Source organism: Aquarana catesbeiana, linkage group LG11 (genome assembly GCF_042186555.1).
Source record: "Aquarana catesbeiana isolate 2022-GZ linkage group LG11, ASM4218655v1, whole genome shotgun sequence".
NCBI classification, from domain to species: Eukaryota; Metazoa; Chordata; class Amphibia; order Anura; family Ranidae; genus Aquarana; species Aquarana catesbeiana.
In genome coordinates this window covers 280,270,417-280,297,134 of record NC_133334.1, presented here as the reverse complement: position 1 = coordinate 280,297,134, position 26,718 = coordinate 280,270,417, and the positions used below count along the sequence as shown (strand labels likewise).

General features: G+C 45.0%; 1 protein-coding gene across 1 annotated transcript in view; it reads right to left on the bottom strand.

The window, feature by feature from the left end:
- The window catches only part of LOC141112835 (DNA topoisomerase I, mitochondrial-like), a 125,821-nt gene that overhangs the window by 14,898 nt on the left and 84,205 nt on the right, over positions 1–26,718 (bottom strand). The window contains exons 10-13 of the mRNA XM_073605917.1: positions 18,871–19,015; positions 8,409–8,552; positions 5,927–6,112; positions 4,216–4,284 (exon numbers count right to left, since the gene is read on the bottom strand). Of these exons, the coding sequence (XP_073462018.1) occupies positions 4,216–4,284; positions 5,927–6,112; positions 8,409–8,552; positions 18,871–19,015 (544 nt within the window). The remainder of the gene's footprint in view (positions 1–4,215; positions 4,285–5,926; positions 6,113–8,408; positions 8,553–18,870; positions 19,016–26,718) is intronic.

Sequence of the window (26,718 nt, the reverse complement as noted above, 5' to 3'; positions counted from 1 at the left end):
AAGAACCCTCTACGTAGTTTAAGGTTAAATCTAATTTCTTCTAAATTTTAATGAGTGGCCACGAGTCTTATTAAACGCCCTTTTTGCGAAAAAGTTTTCTCCCTATTGTGGGGTCACCAGTACGGTATTTATAAATTGAAATCATATCCCCTCTCAAGCGTCTCTTCTCCAGAGAGAATAAATTCAGAGCTCACAACCTTTCCTCATAACGAAGATCCTCCAGACCCTTTATTAGCTTTGTTGCCCTTCTTTGTACTCGCTCTATTTCCAGTACATCCCTCCTGAGGACTGGTGCCCAGAACTGGACAGCATACTCCAGGTGCGGCTGGACCAGAGTCTTGTAGAGCGGGAGAATTATCGTTTTATCTCTGGAGTTGATCCCCCTTTTTAATGCCAATATTCTGTTTGCTTTGTTAGCAGCAGCTTGGCATTGCATATCATTGCTGAGCCTATCATCCACTAGGACCCCCAGGTCCTTTGCCATCCTAGATCCCCCAGAGGTTCTCCCCCCAGTCTATAGATTGCATTCAGATTATTGCCTTCCAAATGCATTATTTTAAAATTTTCTACATTGAACCTCATTTGCCATGTAGTTGCCCACCCCATTAATTTGTTCAGATCTTCTTACAAGATTTCCACATCCTGCGGAGAAGTTATTGCCCTGCTTAGCTTAGTATCGTCTGCAAATACAGAGATTGAACTGTTTATCCCATCCCCCCAGAAACCAAAAACTTCAATGTATTTTATTGGGATTTTATGTGATAAACCAACACAAAGTGGCATAAAATTGTGAAGTGGAAAGAAAATGATAAATTGTTTACAAATAAATAAGTAAAAAGTGTGTGTGTGAGGGGGGAGGGGGTATTTGTATTCAGCGCCCCTGAATCAATACTTTGTAGAACCCCCTTTCTCTGCAAGTTTTTTTGGGGGTGTCTCTACCAGCTTTGCACATCTAGAGAGGACATTTCTGCCCATTCTTCTTTGTAAAATATCTCAAGCTCTGTCAGATTGGATGGAGAGCGTCTGTGAACAGCAATTTTCAAGTCTTGCCACAGATTCTCAATGTGATTTAGGTCTGGACTGTGACTGGGCCATTCTAACACATGAATATGCTTTGATCTAAACCATTCCATTGTAGCTCTGGCTGGATGTTTCGGGTCGTTGTCCTGCTGGAAGGTGAACCTCCGCCCCAGTCTCAAGTCTTTTGTAGACTCTAACAGGTTTTCTTCTAAGATTGTCCTGTATTTGTCTCCATCCATCTTCCCATCAACTCTGACCAGCTTCCCTGTCCCTGCTGAAGAAAACCATCCCCACCACATGATGCTGCCACCGCCATGCTTCACGGTGGGGATGGTGTGTTCAGGGTGATGTGCAGTGTTAGTTTTCCAACATAGCGTTTTGCTTCTAGGCCAAAAAGTTGAATTTTGGTCTCATCTGACCAGATCACCTTCTTCCACATGTTTGCTGTGTCCTCCACATGGCTTCTCACAAACTACAAACAGGACTTCTTATGACTTTCTTCCACCAATGTCTTTCTTCTTGTCACTCTTCCATAAAGGGCAGATTTGTGGAGAACACGACTAATAGTTGTCCTGTGGACAGATTCTCCCACCTGAGCTGTGGATCTCTGCAGCTCCTCCAGAGTTACCATGGACCTCTTGGCTCTTCTCTGATGAATGCTCTCCTTGCCCGGCCGGTCAGTTTAGGTGGACGGCCATGTCTTGGTAGGTTTGCAGTTGTGCCATACTAGCTCCGTGAGATGTTCAAAGCTTGGGAGATTTTTTTTTATAACCTAACCCTGCTTTATACTTCTCCACAACTTTATCCCTGACCTGTCTGGTGTGTTCCTTGGCCTTCATGATGCTGCTTGTTCACTAAGGTTCTCTAACAAACCTCTGAGGGCTTCACAGAACAGCTGTATTCATACTGAGATTAAATGACACACAGGTGGACTCTATTTACTAATTAGGTGACATCTGAAGGCAATTGGTTACCCTAGATTTTAGTTAGGGGTATCAGAGTAAAGGGGGCTGAATACAAATGCCCCCCCCACACACACACACTTTTCACATATTTGTATTTACCATTTTCCTTCCACTTCACAATTATGTGCCGCTTTGTGTTGGTCTATCACATAAAATCCCAATAAAATACATTTACGTTTTTGGTTGTAACATGAGAAAATGTGGGAAATTCCAAGGGGTATGAATACTTTAAGGCACAGTATCATTCAAAATGTCACAAAGTATGCCTTTATAAGGACACCCAGACAACCCCCCAAAGACTTCTGAAGCTGGTACACTCTCCATGTGACCGTGCTTGGGTTTAGTGATTGGCTCCTCATAGCCCAATCACTGCTTTGTAGTATCCCCCATCATCACTATACTGAGGGCAGATGCAAGGATTTTTGTCTAAAAAGGTGAAGGTTTATTTTGGAACTTTGAAGGTGTATCTGAGCTACCACCTCCATAGAATTCATCATCAGCCTCAAGGTCATGACACCCAGCCTGAAAGGTCTCTACAAACCTCCATTCTTCAATCAGCAAAAGCTGGCTACACAGTACATCGATTAAAACGTGTACTAAAAGACATAAAAAGCCAGCGCGTTTTGGCCTTCTGGCTTTAGTCATAGCTGACCGGTGCTCATCAATGCCTTTAAGGGCCTTGCTTTGTGTACTGGTCCAAATCATTTGGTGGAGGGGGGATTATGGTGGGGGGGTTGTTTTTCAGGGGTTGGGCCCCTTAGTTCCAGTGAAGGGAACTCTTAAGGCGTCAGCATACCAAGACATTTTGGACATATTCATGCTCCCAACTTTGTGGGAACAGTTTGGGGACGGCCCCTTCCTGTTCCAATGTGACTGCCCACCACTGCACAAAGCAAGGTCCATAAAGACATGGATGAGCGAGTTTGGGGTGGAGGAACTTGACTGGCCTGCACAGAGTCCTAAACTCAACCCGATAGAACACCTTTGGAATGAATTAGAGCGGAGACTGCAAACCAGGCCTTCTCGTCCTACATCAGTGCCTGACCTCACAAATGCTCTTCTGGAAGAATGGTCAAACATTCCCATAGACACCCTCCTAAAGCTTGTGGACGGCCTTCCCAGAAGAGCTGAAGCTGTTATAGCTGCAAAGAGTGGAGCCAACTCAATATTGAACTCTACGGACTAAGACTGAGATGTCATTAAAGTTCATGTGTGTCCCAATACTTTTGGCAACATAGGGTATATAGCAGGGGCTCTCAAACTGGCGGCCCTCCAGCTGTTGTGGAACTACAAGTCCCATTATTTCTCTGCCTGTGGGAGTCATGCTTGCAACATTCAGCCTTGCAATGCCTAATGGGACTTGTAGTTCCGCAACAGCTGGAGGGCCGCCAGTTTGAGACCCCTGGTGTATAGGTGTGTGTGTGTATATATATATATGTATATATATATATATATATATATATATATATATATATATATATATATATATATATAAAAAATGGGCAGACTCAATGAACCACTTGGTCTTTTTTCAGCCATGTTTCTTTGCCGATATTGCCGCATCAGCACTGCGTTGATCCAGCTGGACCGCACGCCAGCCGCTGCGTCGAATAAGCCTTCAATATAACTGAAGGAATCAAAGATGAACTTGCACTTGTCTGTGTAATCGGAGTGCCCGGTGTGGACAGTATTTCATACACTGGGACGGCTACATTTGCAGAACAATGCCAATCCCGTCTTCCCTGGACCTGGAAGAATGCCATAAGTGATAATTTCTGAGGGGGGGGAAGAGTACAATTACTTGGCCGCCCAGGCTGGGGCCGGTTCACAGAAGAGGAATGGCGCTCATATCAGGGAGAGGATGCGGGGGGGGGGGGGGATACAATGGAAGATCGGTGATCCCTTCTAAACAGACGGCACAGGGGGCATTCTGTTGACACCTCGCCGATTTTTGCCCCTAAAGCCAGCAGAACATCCCATGCCGCCCGTTTAGAAGGGATCACCGATCTTCCATTGTATCTCCCCCCCCCCCATCCTCTCCCTGATATGAGCGCCGTTCCTCTTCTGTGAGCGGGGAGGACGACACCGGGGGGGGGGGGGCTCCAGGCTCCTCTCAGCGGGATTCGTCCTCCGCCAGCTCTGCAGACAGCCGTCTCGCCAACACCTGCCAGGTTTAATACATCTGTGTTCATCAGCCCCTCGGACAGCTCCGCGCCGGGAAAACACTCACATTCAGTCTGTCAAATAGATCATCTCCTTCCTGCTTGTTGTCCATAAACAGCTGGAGGTTTTTAAACACCTGAAAGAAAAGAAAAAAAAACGGGGCGATCGATCAAAAAAGTCGCTTGAAACTACAGAGAGAACTTTAGACTGTTTGTCTCTTCCAAAGGGTATTGTATATGCCGGGAACAATAAAACTTGTAAAGATCTGCTACAGAAACCCTCTGGCTTAAAGTGGATAAAAAAAAAAAATGCATTCTCCGAATTAAAGTGGATATAAACCCCATTCATGAAAATCGGACCCGGGCACATATCTCTGAAGTTGGATACTCAGACCAGATCAGTGTAACCATACATCCCAACTGTCCCTGATTTCGAGGGACTGTCCCCGATTTGGAGCAATGTCCCTCTGTCCCTCATTTGTCCCTCATTTCGGTCTGATCTATATAGTTGTATATAAAATGCACTTTTTATCTTTCAAAAAGTGTTTCCCAGCGCTAAACCTTTCATCTGATTTCTAAATTGCTGCATTTGTACATTTTAAAAGCCAATATAAAGGAATAGGAGTGGTAAAAAAAAGTTCTTGTGAATTTAACTTTTTTGGTTAATTCTCCTTTAAGGGGGTGTGGCAGGGGGCGTGTCCTATGCCTACATACGTTTGTTAGTAGGTGTTCCTCATTCCCATCTCAAAAATCTGAGTTATCCAAATAGCCTTGTGTCAAAAAAATGTTTTAAAAATGTTTTAAAATTTTTTTACGACCGGGTGTCGTCTGGAAGATCAATGCTGAGATGCCTTGTAGCCACCGCTCCTCCCCATACATAGGGGCTGGTGCAGATCCGTAGATATCTGGCCATCACTGCCTTCCCTCTGCCCATCAACTGGGAGGATTTCCCGTCTGTTTTCCAAGAGGTTCGCCAACACAGCGGGGGATGCCGTCGTAGCGTGGTGTCCGGGGCGGAAGTGGCATCAACGCGTTTCATAATGCTATTGCATAACTTCGTCTCGACCCACCAGGGGGTTGGTACTTGGTTGCCTTACTTACAGCACTTGCTGAGTAATCGGCATTGTCCGAGTGAGTACAACCTGTACCAATATGCCTGGCATCCGGACGTTTTTGAAATATATGTTCTATGTTGTATGTGTCCCACATGTATGTGTATATCTTTGGCCAGTCCATGGTGACTAGCTATAACATTTATGAGCAAGTCCGGCACTAGAAACCACAGTTAACTATCATGTTTTATATCTAAGAATAAAGTGTTTTTACTTTATTAGTGACGTGTTTGTCATTCTAGAAGCCCTTGCTTTTCCTCTTCCCCTTCTGTTTGGGATGATTTGTGTCTATATGCTTTTTTAGGGCTGGATGACACTACTGTGTACACACAACATGGGTTTTTAAGGCCTCCTCACAACACGTTTTTAGACCAAGTGCCTAGGCATTCACACACATCTGTCATTAACATGTGGATATAGTTACATAGGTTGAAAAAAAGACACAAGTACATCTAGTTTAACCAAAAAAAAAAAAAAAAATACAATCCCATATACACGTATAGGACCCCCTTTACAATTGTATCTTAAGAAAAACAAACTGGCATCAAACCCAAAGGTCCTTCAACGTTGACCACCGGTATGTTCCCCATCAGGAATAAAGGGCAAGCTGGTCATTTATTAGAGTATTAAAACCAGAAAATGGAAGGGGAAATATTTGCAGCATTACCTTCTTCTCCACAGGAACCTTGTTGTAGTACCGGATACAATCTTTACCCAGGAAGTCAAACTCCACCACATTCTTCTCTCCGTCCAGTTCTGGGTAAAGTTTAATGTGCTCCACTCTCAGCGAGCAGCAACCGACGGTGTCCGCCGTCTCCCCTTCTTCCTTTTCATTACCCGCTCTCAGAGCCAGCTGACAATGACAAATTCCAGTAAGTGAGGAGCGAAGGCAACAGAAACCCAGAGGATCAAGCCATGCAAGGTAAAAAAAAACCTCCTGGGTGCTCCACCCCCCTCCAAGCCCCTCTTCATCTCAATCCATTGATGTGCATGAGAGCAGTGGCTCTCCTGGGTCTCTCTCTCTCATTGGCTCACAGCTGCAGGAGCTATTGGTTCCTGCTGATGTCAATCACAGCCAGTGAGCCAATGAGGAGAGAGCGGAACGGGCCAAGACACAACGTCCATTCACAGGAGCACGGCTCGGGAGCAAGCCTGCTCAAGTGGGGCAATAGCAAGAAGCCTGCTATTGGGGATACTCATCTGGTGGTGGGGGGGGGGGGGATGGGGGGGGAGAAGAGGAGCCAGAACCACTGTCGAGGAATCCAAAAAGAAAAGGATCGGGCCTGCTCTGTGCAAAACCATTACAAGTAAAACATTTTTTTTTATTAAAAGCATTAGAATCACTTTAATGCACCCTAAGTAGGCCAACAGCCTGCATTAAGTCCAGGTTTAACAGACTGGATTAAGCTCTTGCATAAGTTCATAGCCGGACAGTTTCAGGCCTGAGGAAGGGGTAGACATTTCCCCCGAAACTTGTTGGCTTCATTTGATTCCTTTGTTCAATAAACACTGACCTTTTTGTGTTTTGTACTGGGCGTTAATCGATACCCACCCCCAGAGTTTTTCCATCCCCTGAATGTTCTCCAAAGAGACCACCAGAGAGGCAGCAGCCCGAGACCAGAGCAAGGTCCACCTACACGGCACCTTCCCTCACATCAACCTCTGTGAAGGAAAACTGAATTCTATGATATATTCAATTATCAACGCCTCACTTCTATTAGACCAGCACTATCATACCTACACATGAAATGTGTTGGCTTCTTTTGATACCTTGGCTTTGTTCAACACAAACTTCGATTTGACCCGTTTTGTGTCATGAAGTTTTCTACTCATTACCCACCTCAGAGTGATCCACAGTGTTGGAATTACAATGGCTAAATTGATGTGAATTAGCCGGTTGGATAGTGTATTAACAGCCCGTCCTTCCAGGATCCAAGAAGCACGGTGACGCCAGAACGTCACTCTGCCCGACGTGTGTAGTCACACAATGATTTCTCGTGCCGCTGACGTCATTGTGTGATGAAACACATCGGTCGGAGCGACATACTGACATCACCACGCTTCTCAGATAATGGAAGGACAGGCTGTTATGTAATTAGCTGGCCCTCTTGTGTATTACAAATGCCATTTTAAAATCTTCTTGATGTAAGTGCAATTATTTGATACAATTAAGGTTTTAGAGGGTTTTTACACTATTGGGAGCTTTATATTTGGGATTTCCCGTGATCTTGTCATCTTGAGGATGGATCTCTGTGCCCCACAAGTTCCCCTGGATGGATGGAGGCCCTGGCTGGGTTTTGAGCCGCAAGCATCACTGACCTTCCGTAATAGGAGGTCCGTGCGAGCTGGATCTCCCGTGATCGTGCCATCTTGAGGGTGGACCTCTATGCCCCACAGGTTCCCCTGGATGGATACAGGCCTTGGATGGGTTTTGAGGCACAAGTGCCACTGACCTTCCGTAATAGGAGGTCCATGTGAGCTGGTAAGCGAGCACTCTTTAGAGTGGAGGTGGTAGCTTAAGGATTGCGCACTTTATGGTGATGGATGGTGTGGATACCGTTGAAAGGATTTTTTATTACATTTATCTAATTCTTTCAACATCTTTTCACGGGTGTTTTTAGCACAACTCAATATGCCCATTTGAGACTTTCTGCTTTCTAAACGTAATACTATATTGGGTTTATAGCGCAGTTATTCACCTTTGCTAAATTTATGAAACTATTTCAACTTTCATACAAAATGTGTCAAACTATTTTAGGGACGTAGCACCCAGGGTCATAGTAGTTAGCACCACAACCAGGCCCTTGCTCCAATGGTGGCTTGGCTGGGTTCCAACCTTCCTACCTGCCTCGATGTAACAAGCTAAAATGGCACCCTGAGCAGAGTGCTTTCATATGACCTTTTCACAGCTACCTGAGCAGTTACTTGGGCAATGCAGTCCTATGACCAAGGGTAGGGAACACATAGGGAGTTGTCCTTTTGCCTTCCTTGTGCGACTTATGCTAAAATTACCACTCGTACCACCACACTTGAAGGCATTTCCTTGGAGCAGTTAAGAAGGGTACATTAAAGGGAGCTCATGGTGTACCTCAGATCAAAATCTGGCCTTCAAATCTTAGGCTACTTCACCCATCATAGAGCCCTCTTACCTTATCTATAAAGTAAAGGGCCACCGCCCTCTGTCGTATCTTCATCTCTTTGGATTTAAAGTTCTCCCTATAGGTTCTCCTAATGTGGTCAACATGGCTCTTCAGTTTTCTAGCGACTTCGTATTTTTCCCAGTCTTTTTCCCCCTAAAAAAAAAGCCCATAAAAATGCTCGATCATAATTTATAAAGCCAACATTTGGATTCTAATTTTTGAAAACTGAATGGAAGGGTTAAAGTGGTTTCAAACCCTTACATATATCCAATGAAGTGACTGGCCTCAATTGATACACAGATTGGGTCTCAAACTGGTGGCCCTCCAGCTGTTGCAGAACTACAATTCCCATGAGGCATTGCAAGGCTGACAGTTACAAGCATGACTTCCGTAGACAGAGCCATGATGGGACTTGTAGTTCCGCCACCAGTTTGAGACCCCTGGATTAAACCAATCCTCCTGCATAAGTTGTACCTGTTTACCTGTAGCCCTCTCTTCTACAGGCTTCCAAAACAGATTAAAGGTGTTTTCTCAACTCCAGCAGGCAGGGATCTGATGTCACACACTGCACAGCACAGAGAAGAGCCAAGTGTAATCTGGGACCTGAGGGAAGGGAAGGAATACCCCCTCTAAATCAGGGATCTCAAACTGGCGGCCCTCCAGCTGTTGCAAAACTACAAGTCCCCATGAGGCATTGCAAGGCTGATCGTTACACGCATGACTCCCACAGGCAGGCAGAGGCATGATGGGACTTGTAGTTTTGAAACAGCTGGAGGGCCGTCAGTTCGAGACCCCCTGCACCAAATAGTCTCATAGGGGAACATGCACAGCTGGGGCTATCATTTACCTTCTGTGTGCTGGAGGGGAAGCGGGCCATCTCCCAAGAATTTGTGGGGTTAGGATAACCTAGCAAAAGTGACTAATGTAGATAGAGGGAAGAGGGGAGACAAATCGCACGCCATGCTTTGGATTGGGGCTGGTACTCAGAGAGGGATATGCACTGTTCATTCTTCAATTGAGAGATTTACACTTTAAAGCTGAACTCCAGGCAGGTATTAAAACACAAACTAGCGCACCTCTCTGCACGTCCATGCATCCCTAAAGCGTTTGTAAACCTCAGACATGAAATATGAACAAAGCATATCCATCTATATTGTGTACTTGTCTCATTCCAGAGCACTTAAGTGTAATTTCTGCTTCGCTCCTCTGCTTTATAATGCATCTGCATTCTGACAAGTTTTCCTGACACCAAGAGAAAAAAAGGTGACAGAGGAGCTCCAGCGCAGCCTGTGATTGACAGTCAACTCTGTTTCTGTGCGTTGTGTGAAAAGGGGGGGGTGGTGTGCCCCTTCCATCCAATCAGCTCTCATGACTCTCCTCACTGCAGACTCTGCAGAGTGTTGTCAGCTCCTTGACTGCTTTCTGAAAGCTCAAACAAGCTGTAAAAAGCTGTAGAGAAGAGAAACATGCAGATAAAAAGGTACAATGTATGTAGGAGGATTGGTTTCATCTCTGTGCATCACCTGAGGCCAGTCGCTTCACTGGGTATATGAAAGGTCTTACAACCACTTAAATTCATTTGTTTGAATCCAAGTACTTGAATTTTTCTCGGTAATTGGCCTCTTGCCGCTTCAGTACAGCAGAGCTCAGAGGGAAAGCAGCACGAGGAACCAATTTGTTTTGCTGCAGTGCAAGGAGGAAGCTGATAAAGGAAAGAGCAGAGTGACAAGAGGCGATCTCCTCAGTCTGCTGCTGCTCATTTCACTGTCCAGTCTCAGTCTGGTGGAGGGACAAGACCTGTAAATGCTCCTGAATGGCAGAAAAGAGTCAGGTCTCCTTCACCGCCAGGCGGGGGTTGTACTAGTTTTCAGAGCGGTGTACATCTTGGGACTTGATTGAGAGAGATACAAGTCCTTGCAGCCCCATGAACAGCCCTGGTCAAAAGTTTTGAGACTGACACAAATAATTGTCACAAAGTCTGCTGCTTCAGTGGTCTTAAATCTTTTTGTCAGATGTTACTATGGTATACTGTAGTATAATAATTACAAGCATTTCATAAGTGTCAAAGGCTTTGACAACGACATGAAGTTTATGCAAAGAATCAATATTTGCAGTGTTGTCCCTTCTTTTTCAAGACCTCTGCAATTCCCCCCTGGCATTGGGGTCACTCAACTTCTGGGCCACATCCTGACTGATGGCCGCCCCCCATTCTTGCATAATCAATGCTTGGAGTTTGTCAGAATTTGTGGAGGTTTTTTTTATGTTCACCCGCCTCGAAGATTGATCACAAGTTCTCAATGGGATTAAGGAAATTTCCTGGCCATGGACTCAAAAATTCAATTTTTTTTTCCCCCAAGCCACTTAGTTATGACTTTTGCCTTATGGCAAGGTGCTCCATCATGCTGGAAAAGGCATTGTTCCTCACCAAACTCTTCTTCGATGGTTGGGAGAAGTTGCTCTGAGGATGTTTTTGTACCATTCTTTATTCATGGTGGTGTTCTTAGGCAAAATCGTGAGTGAGGGCCCCCCCCCCACCCACCCCACTCCCTTGGCTGAGAAGCAACCCCCACACACGAATGGTCTCAGGATGCTTTACTGTTGGCATGACCCAGGACTGATGGTAACGCTCACCTTTTCTTCTCCGGACAAGGTTTTTTCTGGATGCCCCAAACAATCGGAAAGGGGATTCATCAGAGAAAATGACTTTACCTCAGTCCTTAGCAATCCAATCCCTGTACCTTTTGCAGAATATCAGTCTGTCCCTGCTGCTGTTCTTCCTGGAGAGAAGGGGCTTCTTTGATGCCCTTCTTGACACCAGGCCATCCTCTAAAAGTCTTCTCCTCACTATGCAGGCCAATGTCCTCACACCTGCCTGCTGCCATTCCTGAGCAAGCTCTGCACTGGTGGTGCCTCAATCCCACAGCTGAATCAACTGTAGGAGACGGTCATGGTGGGACTTTCTTGGGTGCCCTGAAGCCTTCTTCGCATCAATTGAACCTCTGTCCTTGAAGTTCTTGATGTTCCAATAAATGTATTAGTAGCAGCAATATCCTTGCCTGTGAATCCCTTTTTGTGCCAAGCAATGACTGCACATATTCCTTGGAGGGAACCATGGTTAACAGGGAAAGAACAATGATTTCAAGCACCACCCTCCTTTTAAAGCATCCAAGTCAGTTATTCTAACTCAGCATTACAGAATGATTTCCAGCCTTGTCCTCTTCAACACTGACACCATTATTAACGAGAGAATCAATGAGGTGTCAGCTGGTACTTTTGTGGCAGGGCTGAAATGCAGTGGAATTTTTTTTTTTTTTTTTTGGAGGGGGGGGGGCTGGGATTAGGTTAATTTTCATGCCAAAGAAGGACTTTGCAATTAATTGCCATTCATCTGATCACTCTTCATAGGATTCTGGAGTATATGTAAAATTGCCATCATAAAAACCGAGGCAGCAGATGTTGCGATTTGCGTCAATCTTAAAACTTTTGGCCATGGCTGTAGCTTGTGGTGCTGCTCCAAGCAGGAATTAACTTCTGCCTCGGAGTTAACAGGGTGCTGGCAATATCCTTAGGTTGATCCAGAGAGCAATAAATGTGTGTTTGGGGATCGCCGCACAACACAAACAGCCCATGTAATCCAAAAGTGAAAAGCAGCCTCAGGTCTCCATTAAGCCATGCCCGCTGATGCATTTTGCCTCGCCCACCAGGGTTTAGTCAAAGCGAAACAGGTCAGAAGGCGTGGCTTAATGGAGACTTGCAGGCTGAGGCTGTTTTTCACTTTTGGATTACATGGGCCGTTTGGGTTGAGCAGTGATCCCTACGCAGACAGAAATAGAAGCCCATTGATGGTGTAAATTCTCCTCCAGTAAAACAAATTCTGTATATTTTATTCGTTTGAAGGTTTGTTTTTCTGTTGTACCATAGTACAGAAGGGGTTAATCATATTGCAGGATTTAATCTCAGAATAAAGCGTTCTGCAGAGTCTCTCCAGTCAGAATCCTAAACTTTCTCCTTCCGATAAAAAAAAAAAGGGTTTAATAATGTGATATTCCGCCAGATCGAGGCAGCCAATTTTACTGTATGCAATTCTAATTCTCCTGCCGGGCTTGTCAACCCCTGAAAAACTCCGCTGTTTGTCGCAGCTTAACCATTCATTATTTGAAAGGGATTCTGGGAGCAGTTGACGGCGCGCGATGCGTATATATATTTTTATTATCCGTGGCAATACATGAGCAAGCATTGCTTAGCGACAGAAGCCAGTACAGCTCATTCCCCCCCCCCGACTTAAATCAGCGCTCGCCGCCTGCCGAGGTCTACCCCGGCGACGAGCATTAGGCATTCATGAGTGGTAATAAAAAGGCGCACAAAGCACCTCTCTGGTGCTTCCAGCTCAGGACATTTGTCAGCTGCAGCCCTGGAAAGGTTCGAAGTTCTGCCGTCCCAACGCTCAGATGTGCGACACCTGCACCCGCTTTCAGGGGTTGACGCCATCCATCAATTATTCAGCCAATGCACATAAACCTTCGGAGTCAGCTGGCGTCAGTGACCTGGGAATGGTGACGGACCGAGCTGAGGGATGTGCGAAGACAAATCAATAGGGTCAACTAGTTCTCCATTATAGACCTCTCCAGAACACATCCATCGATATTTTTATCACCTTATCTGAGTAAGGCCATTTCCATGGAGTTGTTTTCTGTACTGCAGGGTTTCTCAAAAGTCAGGGATGTAGGTGGTAGTGGGGCCTTCATAAGAGGACCTTCATAAGAGGACCTTCATAAGGGGACCTTCATAAGGGGACCTTCATAAGGGGACCTCCATAAGGGGACCTCCATAAGGGGACCTTCCATAAGGGGACCATAATAAGGGGACCATAATAAGGGGACCTTCAGCCTGAAATTTACACACAAGTGAGAGTCATCATATATTGGCAATTCCTGCCCTAGATTTCAAAGTCAGTTGTGAAGATTTTTGGGCTCATCTGCTTCTATCCCCCACGCCTTTGGTGCTTGGAGGAATCCGTGTTGCTCCATCTTTCTCCCCCTCCCCACTGTGCGCCTGTTCATTAAAGGGCGTTGCAGCAGGCACACTTCCTAACTGCAGATGCTCCCACAAGACATACTGGTGATGGTCTTCTACACACCCCATAAGCTTCAGGGGGTGCCCAACTGCCCATCATAACTGCTGAGTCCTATGTGGTGCACACATCTTACATAGGGCAAAATCCATCTGGATGAGTGTAACTGTAGAGCAGGGGGGTCAAACTCAATTTCATTGCGGGCTGTGTCAGCATTACAGTTGCCCTCAAAGGACCGGTTGTATTTGTTAAGACTAGATGTCCAGAGCAGCCCCCCCCTTTATATCAGATGTCAACCCCCCACCACCGTCAAGAGTCTTACACCCTCTCTTACATCATAATGCACCCCCCCTTACCCTGTGCAGCTGCCGGGAAGAAGCTGGGGCAGATCTGGGAAGCAAAACTGCAGGGTCTGGAGGAGGATCAGAGGAGTGCTGGACTCCGCTGCCGGGGTCTGCTGAATGTTGAGACCCCAGGGGAAGCGGCAAAAAGGGGGTGTTGCGACTCCACAGAGGCACATTTAACTGGGTCTTGCATTTGACACCTGTGCTGTAGAGAGTACTCCCTGTGCCCAATGAATCCCAGGAACCGCTTCTAGTGTACTACACTTCGTGAGTAGAATTGACGTGATGGGAGGCGGCGGCAGTGGACTATCAATGCGGTAACCACTGCACTTGTGTTTTATTGAGAACTACAAGTCTATCTTCCATGGAGGAAGATGGGACTTGTAGTTTATTCATTCACAGACCTCTGTGAATCAGCTGTGCAGACAGCCATGAGGATTTGAAATCTGACAGCTGCTGTGAGGGAGAAGAACCCCCCACACGCTGTTTGGGTGGGGTCCACTTGGCACCATATTATACCCCAAATATGGGTGTATTGTGTAAAATGGTCTTTAGAAACCAATTCACAAAACTGATACTTTAGTTGCAAGCGGAGTCTGGTGGGCTGAGTCAGCCTCTAGTTTCTTATAGGTCTTGGATCATTCTGGAGACCACTTCCTGTCCACCTGGGAATTTTAGGTGTGCGCACCTTCCTTTGCTTGTTCCAGCTCCTCCTTACAGAAGAGGCCGCACATGAATGACCCATCTTTTGGAGGTAAATTAATTCAGAGTTTGTTGGAATTCCCAGCCTTTAATCAGGCCCCTGTGACAACACTTTGCCCCGACTGGGCTTTGTTGTAAAGTCTAAGTCCAAGTCCAAACAGGGTGAAGACGTATGGTCACAGGTGGGGACTTCCAATACAGGTCTTGACTAAACTTCTCTAAAATATATCTCAAAGGATTGAGGTCATAAGTGTGGGGGCATCTTTTGTAAAGATATTCCAATATGCTGGAATGGGGACTCCCATAGCCGGCACCTTTGTTACCCTAGACCGGGGAGGAAACGTGAGGAGCTTGGAGGGGCACTTCATGTGGTGGATGCTCTTCCAGCTCCTGCGCTTCCATTCTGCACTATTTAAGTCGAATTAAAAAAAAAAAAAATGGAGTTGGAATGTTGGGAGCCATGCATAATAGGCATGGACAAGGTGTGGCTGCCCTGGTTGCAGTTGTTTAGTGCAGGAATGGGGGCGCCCTAACCCAAAACTTTAAGGCCCCATTCACACCTGAGTGATTATCTGCTTGAAGCTTAAAAAAGCTGAAGGAGAAAAAAAAAATCAATTCTCTATGGAGACGGTTCACATCTCCACTACAAGTCACCTGAAGCTCAAACAAGTTCTGGAGCTTTTTTTTTGTCGCTCGAATCGGGCAGATTTGGGCGTTTTTATCGCGTTTGTATTTCCATAGAAATGAATGGAAACGCGCCCTTCGCGCATTTCTGCATGCGTTTTTTGCGCGATGTTGTGCTCAAATGAAAAAAAATTTTAAAAATAGTAATAATATATGAATAAATGTAAAACAAAATACAAAAATAACAAAATCATAAGTAAAATAAACGAATAATATGTAATACATAAATAACCTTTAACCTTAAAAAATGTTAAATACATTATTATTAATAAACACCCAAACAAAAAAATACATTAATTTTTTTTGCGTTAGGGTGTTAAGTTTTTTTTTGGGGTAAGGGTTAAAGTTAAGGGTTAATTATTTGTTACTTAGGATTTATTTAATTTATGATTTTTGTGTATTCATTTTACATTTATTCATTACTATTCGTATAATAATAATAAAAAATAAATATAATAGCCCTAACCCCAACTCCTAATCCTAACCCTAAACTCAATTTAACTCGAAAACCCCTTACCCCAACGAAAAAAAAAAAAAAATTATAATAAAATGAATAATAAAAGAAATAAAAGCTAATGGAAATGCTAAAAAAACCAAATAATGCAACAGATAAGTTTTCTCTATTGGCTAATAACAAAAACGCCAAAGCCCAAAAACGCTACATACAAAACGCGCATAAACGCACCAAAAACGTGCAAAAAACCCCAGAAAAGCACTCAAAGACGCTACGCTCAGGTATGAATGCAGCCTAAAAAGGGGGGGGGGGGGAGCACAGTTCGGCATCTTTGCCCTGGGTGTTGGATGGCCTTGTCCTGCAACTGATAATGTGCACAATATATATTGGAACCCAGCCCAGAGATCTCACCATAGGAGTCCCCTATAGACCAATGAAAACTCGGATTTAACCCTCCTGCATCTACCAGACCCTTTCTGGTGGGCTGACCCCCTTTAAGATCCACTTTAAAGCCCAGCATTGCCAAAGCAAGACGGTTCCTTCCACTTGTACATATTCTCGGTAGCAGAAGTTTTATAGGCAGTTATTTTGCTGGTAATATTTGAAGATGTCTAATGTTCCCGTTTGGCTATGGAGTAGATGCATGGGCTCATTTACAGTCTATGCGTCCCGGCGGGGCAATGAGCAGAATGTGCTGTGATCAGTGCAGGAAGATCAGTGCGCTGTAACTTTCGCAGGATCATCTCCCATTCTGATCTACACATCGCTGGAGACAAGACACTGCTGGGCATGCTGGGAACTGTAATTCTTTACCCTTATGATAAAAATAAATACATTCTCTAAACGAATGATAAAATCCGCCCCCAATGAAGAGCCGAGGAGAAGCGAGATCCTCATAAGAAATAGTGAAGAGATAAACGCGAGTCCCAGAAGCCTTCAGATGACAGCGTACCACTCTAGTGCAACAGGTGGGGGGGGGGGCTCACCAGATAGGAATGACCCCCAAATCAAGAGTTGGTCAAATGGCGCTTGATATATTCCACACCATATGGTCACTTCACTCCGGCAATGGCCCAGCTTATAAACCCCACCAGCATCGTCTCCACAAACTGGCCCTCTCGGAATGAATTTGACTCAAAATAACCAGAATTCAATACACAGTCATCATGGAAGAGAAGAAAGAATTAGACAAGAAGCAAGCCAGCACTCAGTGTGTACAAAGAACTTTCCAAAGCCGGAATCCAAGATGGCCGCGGCTCGTACATGTGTGTGTTACGGCTCCGCTGTACGCATTTCACGTGACGTCATCGGGGGTAGATGTTTAACTGATGTATAAAATGGAAGTTGGTGAATTTTTGCAAGTACTCAGACACAGCTGAATGCAAACAGCGTTCATACTGTGGGGACAGCTCTGAAAGCAAAGGGAAGGGGCAGAGGATAGATGAGGTTATATTCTACACAGTTGCTTGGCATACCTGGATACATTAAAATCTAGTTCTGGGTTACAGCCCCCAACAGAACGTCCCCCCCCCAGAGACAGAAGAGATTAGAGATTAGAGATGGAGATTAGAGATGGAGATTAGAGATGGAGATTAGAGATGGAGATTTTGCAGACACCCTAGAGAATAAAATGGTGGTTGTTGCAATATTTTATGTCACGCTGTATTTGTGCAGCGGTCTTTCAAATGCATTTTTTTTTGGGAAAAAAAATACACTTTAATGAATGAAAAAAATAAACAGTAACGTTAGCCCAATTTTTGTAGAATATGAAAGATGATGTTCCACCATGAGAATCGTGATCTTTATTCTAACCAAAAAAAATTTGGATTCTCATTTTGGCCAGAATTGTGCAGCTCTACCTAGCCTGCGATTGGACGATAAAAGAGCAGCAGCTCACTGATGAGGTTGTCTCTGGCCTGGCTCCTCCTCCTGTAAACTATCAGCCCTGCAATGCAGTAAATATTGATTGGCTCTTAGTGTTCCCCCCCCCTCTCCCAGTGTGACGTGTGCTGTTGTAGGAGATTACAGGAGGCCGATACAAAGATTGAGAGATTTAAAATACGTTTAAAGGATTTTCATTGAAGACATGTCTAGATAAATTGGGGTCTATGACATTCTATAAATTTTAAAGATGTCAGAAATGAAAGCCCCCCCGCTGTACAGTGGGATATCCCTTTAAGAAATGCCATGGCAATTTTAATGTACATAGACAACCTTACAGCTCAATTCTCTGTATGCAGCCATTTCACATAATTTAAAGCCTATTCATTTCATTTAGAAAGCAGCCACATTATGAATAGAAAAGCCTGTTCCCTGCCAGGATGCCCTTACAATCTGTGCAAAAGCAGTGGCATCTCTCTAGACATCTGACAGCTCCGCCCCTACTGAGGTAGAAGTCTAGCTCTGACTCAGCTGGGGGCGTGTCAGACCTGCTCTGACACGCCCCCACCAGACCTCTGCAGAGAGAACAGTGTTCTCTGCAGAGGTCTGGCACACACTCCTCTAGAACTATAATTATATAATACTATACTATATATTATATTAGAACTCCTCTCCAATCAGTGGAAACATAAGCTTTGCTAAGTTTGACTCTGCAAGGGACGTGTCAGTCCTATGCAGAGAAGCCACTGCTTCCACGCAAAGATCCTTCTCTAGAAAAGCCTGTCCCCTGCCAGCATGCTGCAGATAACTACCCTTGCTCTCTGTGTAGAAGCAGTGTTCTCTCTGCAGAGGTCTGACACACCCCCTATTGAGTCAGACCTATAACCCTGCAACCACCTTTTTTTAGCTATCTGCTCAGAGAGCTCTAGCTCTGACTTAGCGAGGGGGGGGGGGGCGGGGGTGCGTGTCTGACCTATGCAAAGAATATTGCCCTCTTTGCAAAGCAGTGGTGTCTTTGCAGAGGTCTGGCACACCCTTCTGCTGAGTTCGAGCTAGAGCTTGAGCTCTCCAATCAGTGGGAACATGAGCATTGCTGATACGTTTGACTCAACAAAGGGTATATCAGACCTCTGCAGTGAGACTACTGCTTCCACACAGTTTGCAAGGGTCCTTGCTTGCAAGATGCTGGCAGGAGACAGGCTTTTTCTAAAAACACCTTGTAGGTGCCCAAAAAAAAAAAAAAAAAAAAAAAAAAAAAAAGCTTAAAGCCAGAGTTATTCAGCTGGGAAAGGCTCTGGAAAAATAGGGAAATAAAATGGTTAATCCAGCCGGTACCTTTAGCTTGGAATTTGCATTGAGCATGATGTATTTCGCCATTCCCTGCACGTTTTCTGTCCACGATGCCAGCCAGGTGACGCTGTTGTCATGACGGACCTCCTTCCATTTGTGTCCAGCAGGGGGCTCTGGAATTTTGGATTCTCTGGAAGAGATGGACGGACATGAATTAACCTTTTAGGGATGCTCCAAGCCAGGGGTCTTCAAACTTCATCAACAAAAAGGGCCAATTCAGTGTCTTCTCTGACTTTAGGAGGGCCGGACTGACCTGTGATCAGGAGGAGGAATGGTGCCCCAGTGTTGGTGCTGGGTGGGGTGGGGGGGGGGGGGGGGGGGAAGAGTGCTCCGGCCTTGGTGTCAGTAGGCAGAAGGAAGAAGTATAGTGAGGGAAAATTTTAATTTGCTCGGCTGCTGATTTTGTATGTTTGCCCACTGACAAAGAATCAAATCAGTCTAATTTTATTGGTCAGTTTATTTTACCAGTGAGAGACAGAATAACAAAAACATCCAGAAAAAACACATTTCAAAAAAGTTATAAATTGATTTGCATTTTAATGAGTGAAATAAGTATTTGATCCCCTTCGTTGGTTGGTGGAGAAACCCTTGTTGGCGATCACAGAGGTCGGACGTTTCTTGTAGTTGGCCTCCAGGTTTGCACACATCTCAGGAGGGATTTTGTCCTCTTTGCAGATCCTCTCCAAGTCATTAAGGTTTGGAGGCTGACATTTGGTAACTCGAACCTTCAGCTCCCTCCACATATTTTCTAAGGGATTAAGGTCTGGAGACTGGCTAGGCCACTCCAGGACCTTAATATGCTTCTTTTTGAGCCACTCTTTTGTTGCCTTGGCCGTGTGTTTTGGGTCATTGTCATGCTGGAATACCCATCCATGACCCATTTTCAGTGCCCTAGCTGAGAGGAGGTTCTCATCCAAGATTTGATGGTACATGGCCCCGTCTATCGTCCCTTTGATGCGGTGAAGTTGTCCTGTCCCCTTAGCATAAAAAAACCCCCAAAGCATAATGTTTCCACCTCCATGTATGACGGTGGGGGATGGTGTTCCTGGGGTCATAGGCAGCATTCCTCCTCCTCCAAACACGGCGAGTTGAGTTGATGCCAAAGAGCTCGATTTTGGTCTCATCTGACCACAACACTTTCCCCCAGTTCTCCTCTGAATCATTCAGATGTTCATTAGTAATCTTCAGACGGGCCTGTACATGAGCTTTCTTGAGCAGCGGAACCTTGCCGGCACTGCAGTATTTCATTCCTTCACGGCGTAGTGTGTTACGGATTGTTTTCTTGGTGACTATGGTCCCAGCTGAGATCATTGACAAGAGTTCTGGTAGTTCTGGGCTGATTCCTCACCGTTCTAATGATCATTGAAACTCCACGAGGTGAGATCTTGTATGGAGCCCCAGACCGAGGGAGATTGACAGTTATTTTGGGTTTCTTCCATTTGTGAATAAACACACCAACTGTTGTCACCCTCTCACCAAGCTGCTTGGCGATGGTCTTGTAGCCCATTCCAGCCTTGTGTAGGTCTACAATCTTCTCCCCGACATCCTTGGACGGCTCTTTGGTCTTGGCCATGGTGGAGAGATTGGAATTTCATTGATTGCTTTTGTGGACAGTTTTGTGTCTTTTAAACAGGTAACAAGCTGAGATTAGGAGCACTCCCTTTAAGAGAGTGCTCCTAATCTCAGCTTGTTACCTCTATAGAAGACACCTGGGAGCCAGAAATCTTGCTGATTGATAGGGGATCAAATATTTATTTCACTCATTAAAATGCAAATCAATTTATAACTTTTTTGAAATGCGTTTTTCTGGATTTTTTTTGTTGTTCTGTCTCTCACTGTTAAAATAAACCGACCATTAAAATTATAGACCGATGGTTTCTTTATCAGCGGACAAACATGGAAAATCAGCAGGGGACCAAAATACTTTTTTCCCCTCACTGTAGTAATTTAAATTTTTCAGAAGCATGTTAAAACTGAACTCCATAAACAATATAGAATACATATTATATATTACATAAATTATTACATATTATATAATATATTTTGCATATATTATATAGTATAGTATATAATAGTAAGCATATTCTATTATATAAAATGGTTCAAATCCATTGGTCATGTGAATTCTTCTTGAACCTCGGTGTGATTTGTGTATTTCTTCCAGATCTGTGCAGTAATCCAGTGTGAGACTTCCTGTAAAAAAGACCGCCCACTGCTGCCCCCTCTCCCTGTGCAGGGGGACTGGTCTGGTCTCCGCCCCCTCCTGCCGTTTTCTGCAGGCAGCCTGTAATGGGTGGAGCCCGCTGGGCCCCTCCCACAGCTCTGCTCTCTTATCTTGTTCAGGGTGACTGGTTTCATCTCCGCCCCCTCCTGGAGGTTTCCTGTAGTGGGTGGAGCCTGCTCAGCCCCTCCCACAGCTCTGCTCTCTGTGCATAGTGACTGTTCACATCTCGGCCCCCTCCTATCGTTTTCTGCAGACAGCCTGTAGTGGGTGGGGTCTGCTGGGGCCCCTCCCAGAGATCTTCTCTCTGCACAGACTTTGTACAGCTCGGCGATGATGTCACAGCTACATTTACAAGGTAATAACTGGGTTTGCAAAGGAATTTGGTGCACAGAGTGGATTTATATCCAGATAGGATTTAAGCAAAGCTACTATGCTGTGCTAAAAGGTGTCCTTATGTTTGACCGGAGTTCCGCTTTAAAGCGGCAAACACCAATTTTCTACCTAAAGGAAAGCGGACGATGGCCGCACAGGATAATCACAGGTCATTAACGCCGAACGTGCTGAGATCTCATACGAATTGAACCTCCTCGCTCGATGGATCGGAATCCAGGAACAAAGCAGTAAGTGAATTGTGGGTTACCCGGCAGGTCACAATCTGGTTTGAAGGGCGAGGAATGAATTTCGGGAAGGGAATGGCTCAGCGGTGTTACATACGAACGATCCTGCAGGTGTCGCTGTTGTATATAAAATGGACGCAGAGAGCCCCATTTACAGCCGTTTTCAGATCTGTAATTTCTGACAAATAAAAATGTCTCAGGCTTAGAGAAACACCGCGGTTTTACAAGCGCAGCGCGAACGCCAAGATAACCGGCGTAGTGGAGGTTACATGTACTGATCTGATCCGGTCATATACAGCCAATAAATATTTATGTGAACACGGATCATGCTTTGGACCCACAGAATTATTTACCAAAATAGAAACGATCTACAGAAATTATCGGAGAACGAAATGAGGGAATTTGGGGCAGTTACAGAACCAAAAACTAAATAAAGAGGACCTGTAATAAGAAAAACACAGGCTGCCATTTGCTATTATTGATCACATTTTAGTAAAACCATTTGCCGTGGTTGTCTCTGGCTGCCTAGATTAATAACCCTGAAAAGTCAGTGAGCAAAAGTAAAAAAGAATAAAAAAAAAAAAAAAAAAAGTGTCCAGAGAAAGTCAGAGCCCCAAAAAATCCACACCCCAAAAGGAAAAACAGACACATTGCGCTAAAGAAAAAACAAAAAAGTTGGCGCTCCCGTGGAAAAAAGTAAAAAGCGCTCCCAAAGAAAAAAAAAAAAAAAAAAGTCAGAGGGCCCCCCATAGAATGAAAGGTCAAGAGCGCCCCCTCCCCCCCCAAAAAAAGTCAGAGCACCCCTAAAGAATAAGGCCACTTCCCATAATAAAAATTATAAAAAAAACATGCTAGAAAACCTATACAAAAAAACAGAACTGTAGCTGCACAAACAAAACAGCAATATCTGTGTAAAATGTACTAATAGATCTGAATAAGTGCACTTACAGCCTGTACATACAAGTGATAACATTAAATGAATAAAAAATTAAATAAATTAAACGTGCATGAATCAAAGTGCACAAAATGAAAATAAAAAAAACATGAAATAAATGTACACTAGTGTACCAAAACATGTATGTGAAAAATTCAAATTACCAATAATGGTCACATCGATCTAACATCAATCAAGGCAAGATACATCAGTAGTGAAAACAGTGAATCTAGTCCATGAAACTGAACAGTAGGAAAAAGTTCCATGAGTGTATGCCAACTTCATGAAAGTGGGGAAACACATCCACTTTCCATCAAGCCGTACTCCGTATAGATGAAGGGAGAAGAGAGGAATAAATAGATGTGACTTTCAATTGAAGTAAATCCAAAAAGTGCTAAAAGGTGGACCCTTACACCCTCAGTGGTGGATCTCCCTGTTAGCGAGGTCTTGCACGCAAGCAGATTTAGCCCTCTGCAGGGATCGTGTAGTGATGGCATCCAACACCGCTGATACGTCCAGCGTCTCCAACCGGGTGTTATCCAAATCGTATGCCTGGAGGGGGGAGAAGCGCCCACTTGCTCCCCAGGTGGTGGATGAAAAAACAGAGGAGCTCCAATCGTATAGTATGTACTGATAGGTTTATTGTTAAAAGGTAAAACACAATCAGTACATACTATACGATTGGAGCTCCTCTGTTTTTTCATCCACCACCTGGGGAGCAAGTGGGCACTGGAGCCCAAACCAACTCCCTCCCCCCAATTCATTTAATGCATTTCAGGCTTTAGTATTCCCCCGATTAGTGTTGCACTCAGTCGGAGAGAGGGAGGGTCAGCACTCTGAGCCAATAAGGACTGGGTTGCTTTGCACTGTCTGCACATGCTTAAAGAGCAGAGGGGCAACCTTATCGATATCCGGCTTCTCTATTTCCAAAACATAGACTGGGGGTGTGTCTCTGACTTAATTGCCCAAGTTCATCTAGTCTGCAGAGGTGTCCAGGAATTGACTTAGCTGTCTGGCAAGGGAAGCCTGGGCTGCAAAACTTGGTAAATAAAAAATTACAAACAATTTGGCAGGTAAAAAGATTTCACACGGGAATTTTAGCTGTGATGTATATTCGGAAAGCTTTTTAAAAACTTTCTTTTTCAAACATAACAGAGGCTGGAGAAGGCGATATGGGCTCCTTCAACAAGACAGTGTACGAATTGCTGCAAATAAGGGCAACCAATCAGGAGCCTGGTCACCAGGAGTTGAAATTTCTCTTGAATCCCCAGAGACCCAGAACATTTGGTCCTGTTTAGATTTCTGCAGTGGTTTACAAATAACTGCATTTTTTGTTCACTTTGTGCAGGCTGTAGCTCCACCCCAGGCGCAAGCCCAATTTATGGAGGAGCTTCAGCACCAAGGACAGCACCCCTGCCATGTGCTGAAAAGACTTCCTTATACTGGAAGGCAGGGGTGGGCAGGAGGAAAGTCTATGGTATCATGTGAGGTGTGGGGGTGGGCACTGCATAAAGTGCCCACCTACAAGCTGGCAGGAGTACTGGAAGAGGGAGAATTTCCGTTAGGAGAGAATTTTGGCTTGCAAAAGGAATTTATACTTGGGGGGAATCGTGCAGATTAGTGCTGAAATTTTTTGGGAGGGGATTTGTGCTGACACAAAATGCTCATACATTTTGGGAGGGGGGGGCACCATTTGGCATCTTTGCCCTGGGCGCTAGATGAACTTGTCCGGGCACTGCTGAAAGGAAAGACTGAGCCAAAAAACAGCTATTCTAGGGAACAGAGAAACTAGCAGTTTGCTTGCATTGTGCATGAAGGAGAGCTGGAACAAGGACTGTCATTCAAAACACAAACCCAGCACACTACAAACCAGCTACTACTATAGTCTCACTCCAGAATAGCAGGTAGGTCTGGGCTTAGTCTTTCCCCCTCAGTATATGGCATTGGGGTACAACAGAAAAGGCACAGGCTGGGTCATGGGACCTGTGCTGTGCATGAGCCAAGTATAGTCATCATAGCTCCCAACTGTCCCTGATTTCGAGGGACTGTCCCTGATTTGGAACAATGTCCCTCTGTCTTTTTCCTGTCTGATCTATATATAATTGTATATAAAATGCACTATTTATCTTTCAAAAAACCTGACATGGGGCCCTACAGCTAATGCTTCAGTTATAAACGAATACAGGGATGACTGATCAATTACTGGAATCAATCCCCTGTATGGCTCTCTCTACAGCTGCCATCAGGAGGGAGAGAAGCCAGCTTTCAGCTGCTGCAGAGAGCCATACAGGGGATCGGTTCCAGTAATTGCCCCCCTGCCGTAACAGTCACCCTGCTGCCTGGGCCCCGTACAGGACGACAGGTGGTACCCCCTTATCTACGACCCTGGCCACTATGCTATGCAGCCATGGCAGAAAAAAAATATGCCCTCATTGAACAAGACCCATTCACATAAATAGTGCTGCTCTGCAAGTGCCTTGCAACAGTGTGCAAAACACGCTGTTGTGGTACATTAGTGTGGGGTTAAAGCAGGCGGTGAAGCTGCATATTGCCTCCCTCAGCCGCAGGAAGAAAGCCTGCAGCACTGTGGGGGATCCACAAGAGTCACAAGGCAGTAAAGCCGGCCTGCCTGCACAGGTACCCGGGCCCCCCATTTTGAACTGATGGAATCTGGACCAGGTACAGAAGGGCCAGCTGTACTGCTTCATCATCCGCCCTGGATCCCAGTCTACAAATTATGAATAGGGAGTAGAAGGTGGTGGGACAGGGTGGTCACCTCAACTTCTCAGAGGTCTGAGGGCCCATTCACACCACAACACTGCACTGGACTTGTTTACGCATCGCATTAGACAACCCATCCAAAAAATGAATAGGCTGAAATGCACAGCAAGGCAGGTGAAAATGAGGCAGGCTGCACTTTTGCACATGTGCTTTGAATGTGCATTGGGGTGCAGCTCCCCAAAAAAAAGGGTCACCCTTGCACCCCAAGACAACAGTGTAAATGAGGCCCCAATAGAAGCATACCCGACCTTCCCAGGCAATACACTCTCAATGTGGCTTCATAAAACATTAAAACTCTGCCAGCCATCATCTGTCACTGAAGCAAGATCAATCCTTGATGAGCCCATCGGATGAAGACACTTTATAAACACTGTGCAGAGCTGGAGAGATTGCCAACGACTGAAGAAGTTGAATAAATGCATATTTAAAGTTCAACGTTTAAAAGAAAAATCCAGGTAATGATAAAGAAGCCGATAGATTAAAACGGCAACTGCCGAGAGATTAAACCCTCCAGATGTATCACTTAAGTTTATCGCTATCATTAATTCAACCCTAGTGTCTCTAGTATTATACACCGCAATAGTAATTATCTTCCAAGTTCTGCTAAAATCAGGTCTGCAGAGAGTAGAAAGCCTTCATATAGAGACAAAGAATTATACCGTGTGATGTAAAATATACTGGAGCAACAATAAGCTGCGGCACTCACGAGATGAGTCTATGAGTCATATTAACGGGCCCAAAGTGTGCCAAGAACACATCCCCACACCATTACACCATCAGCCAGATCTTTTGCTGCAAAGGCAGGTTGGGTCCATGATGTCAATCTAACCCGACCATCTTTGCGCCTCAAGGATCATCACACCAGGCCACAATTTTGGTCCTCAACTGTCCAGTTTTGGTGAACTGGTGCCCAAGGCAGCCTCATCTTTCTGTCCTTGGCTAAAAGGAGTGGAACCCGAAGTGGTCTTCTACTGTTGTAGACCATCTACCTCGAGAATTGACATCTGAGCTTTTCTGCTCAGCGCAGTTAAAGAGTAGTTATTGATCCATTGGAACCTTTTTGTCAGCTGGAAGCAGACTGCTCAAGTTCCTCTGACCTCTCTCAAGGCTTTTCCGTCCTCAGTTTGGATGTTCAATTGTTTTTGCATCAGTCTGAGTAAAAAGCTGAAGAGTCTGGTGTGTGAAAATCCCAGGAGTTCAGCAGTTACAAAAATATTCAAATCAGTCAGTCAGGCCACGGTAAAAATCATGGTCAGGTGGATTGGGTCTTATGTTGC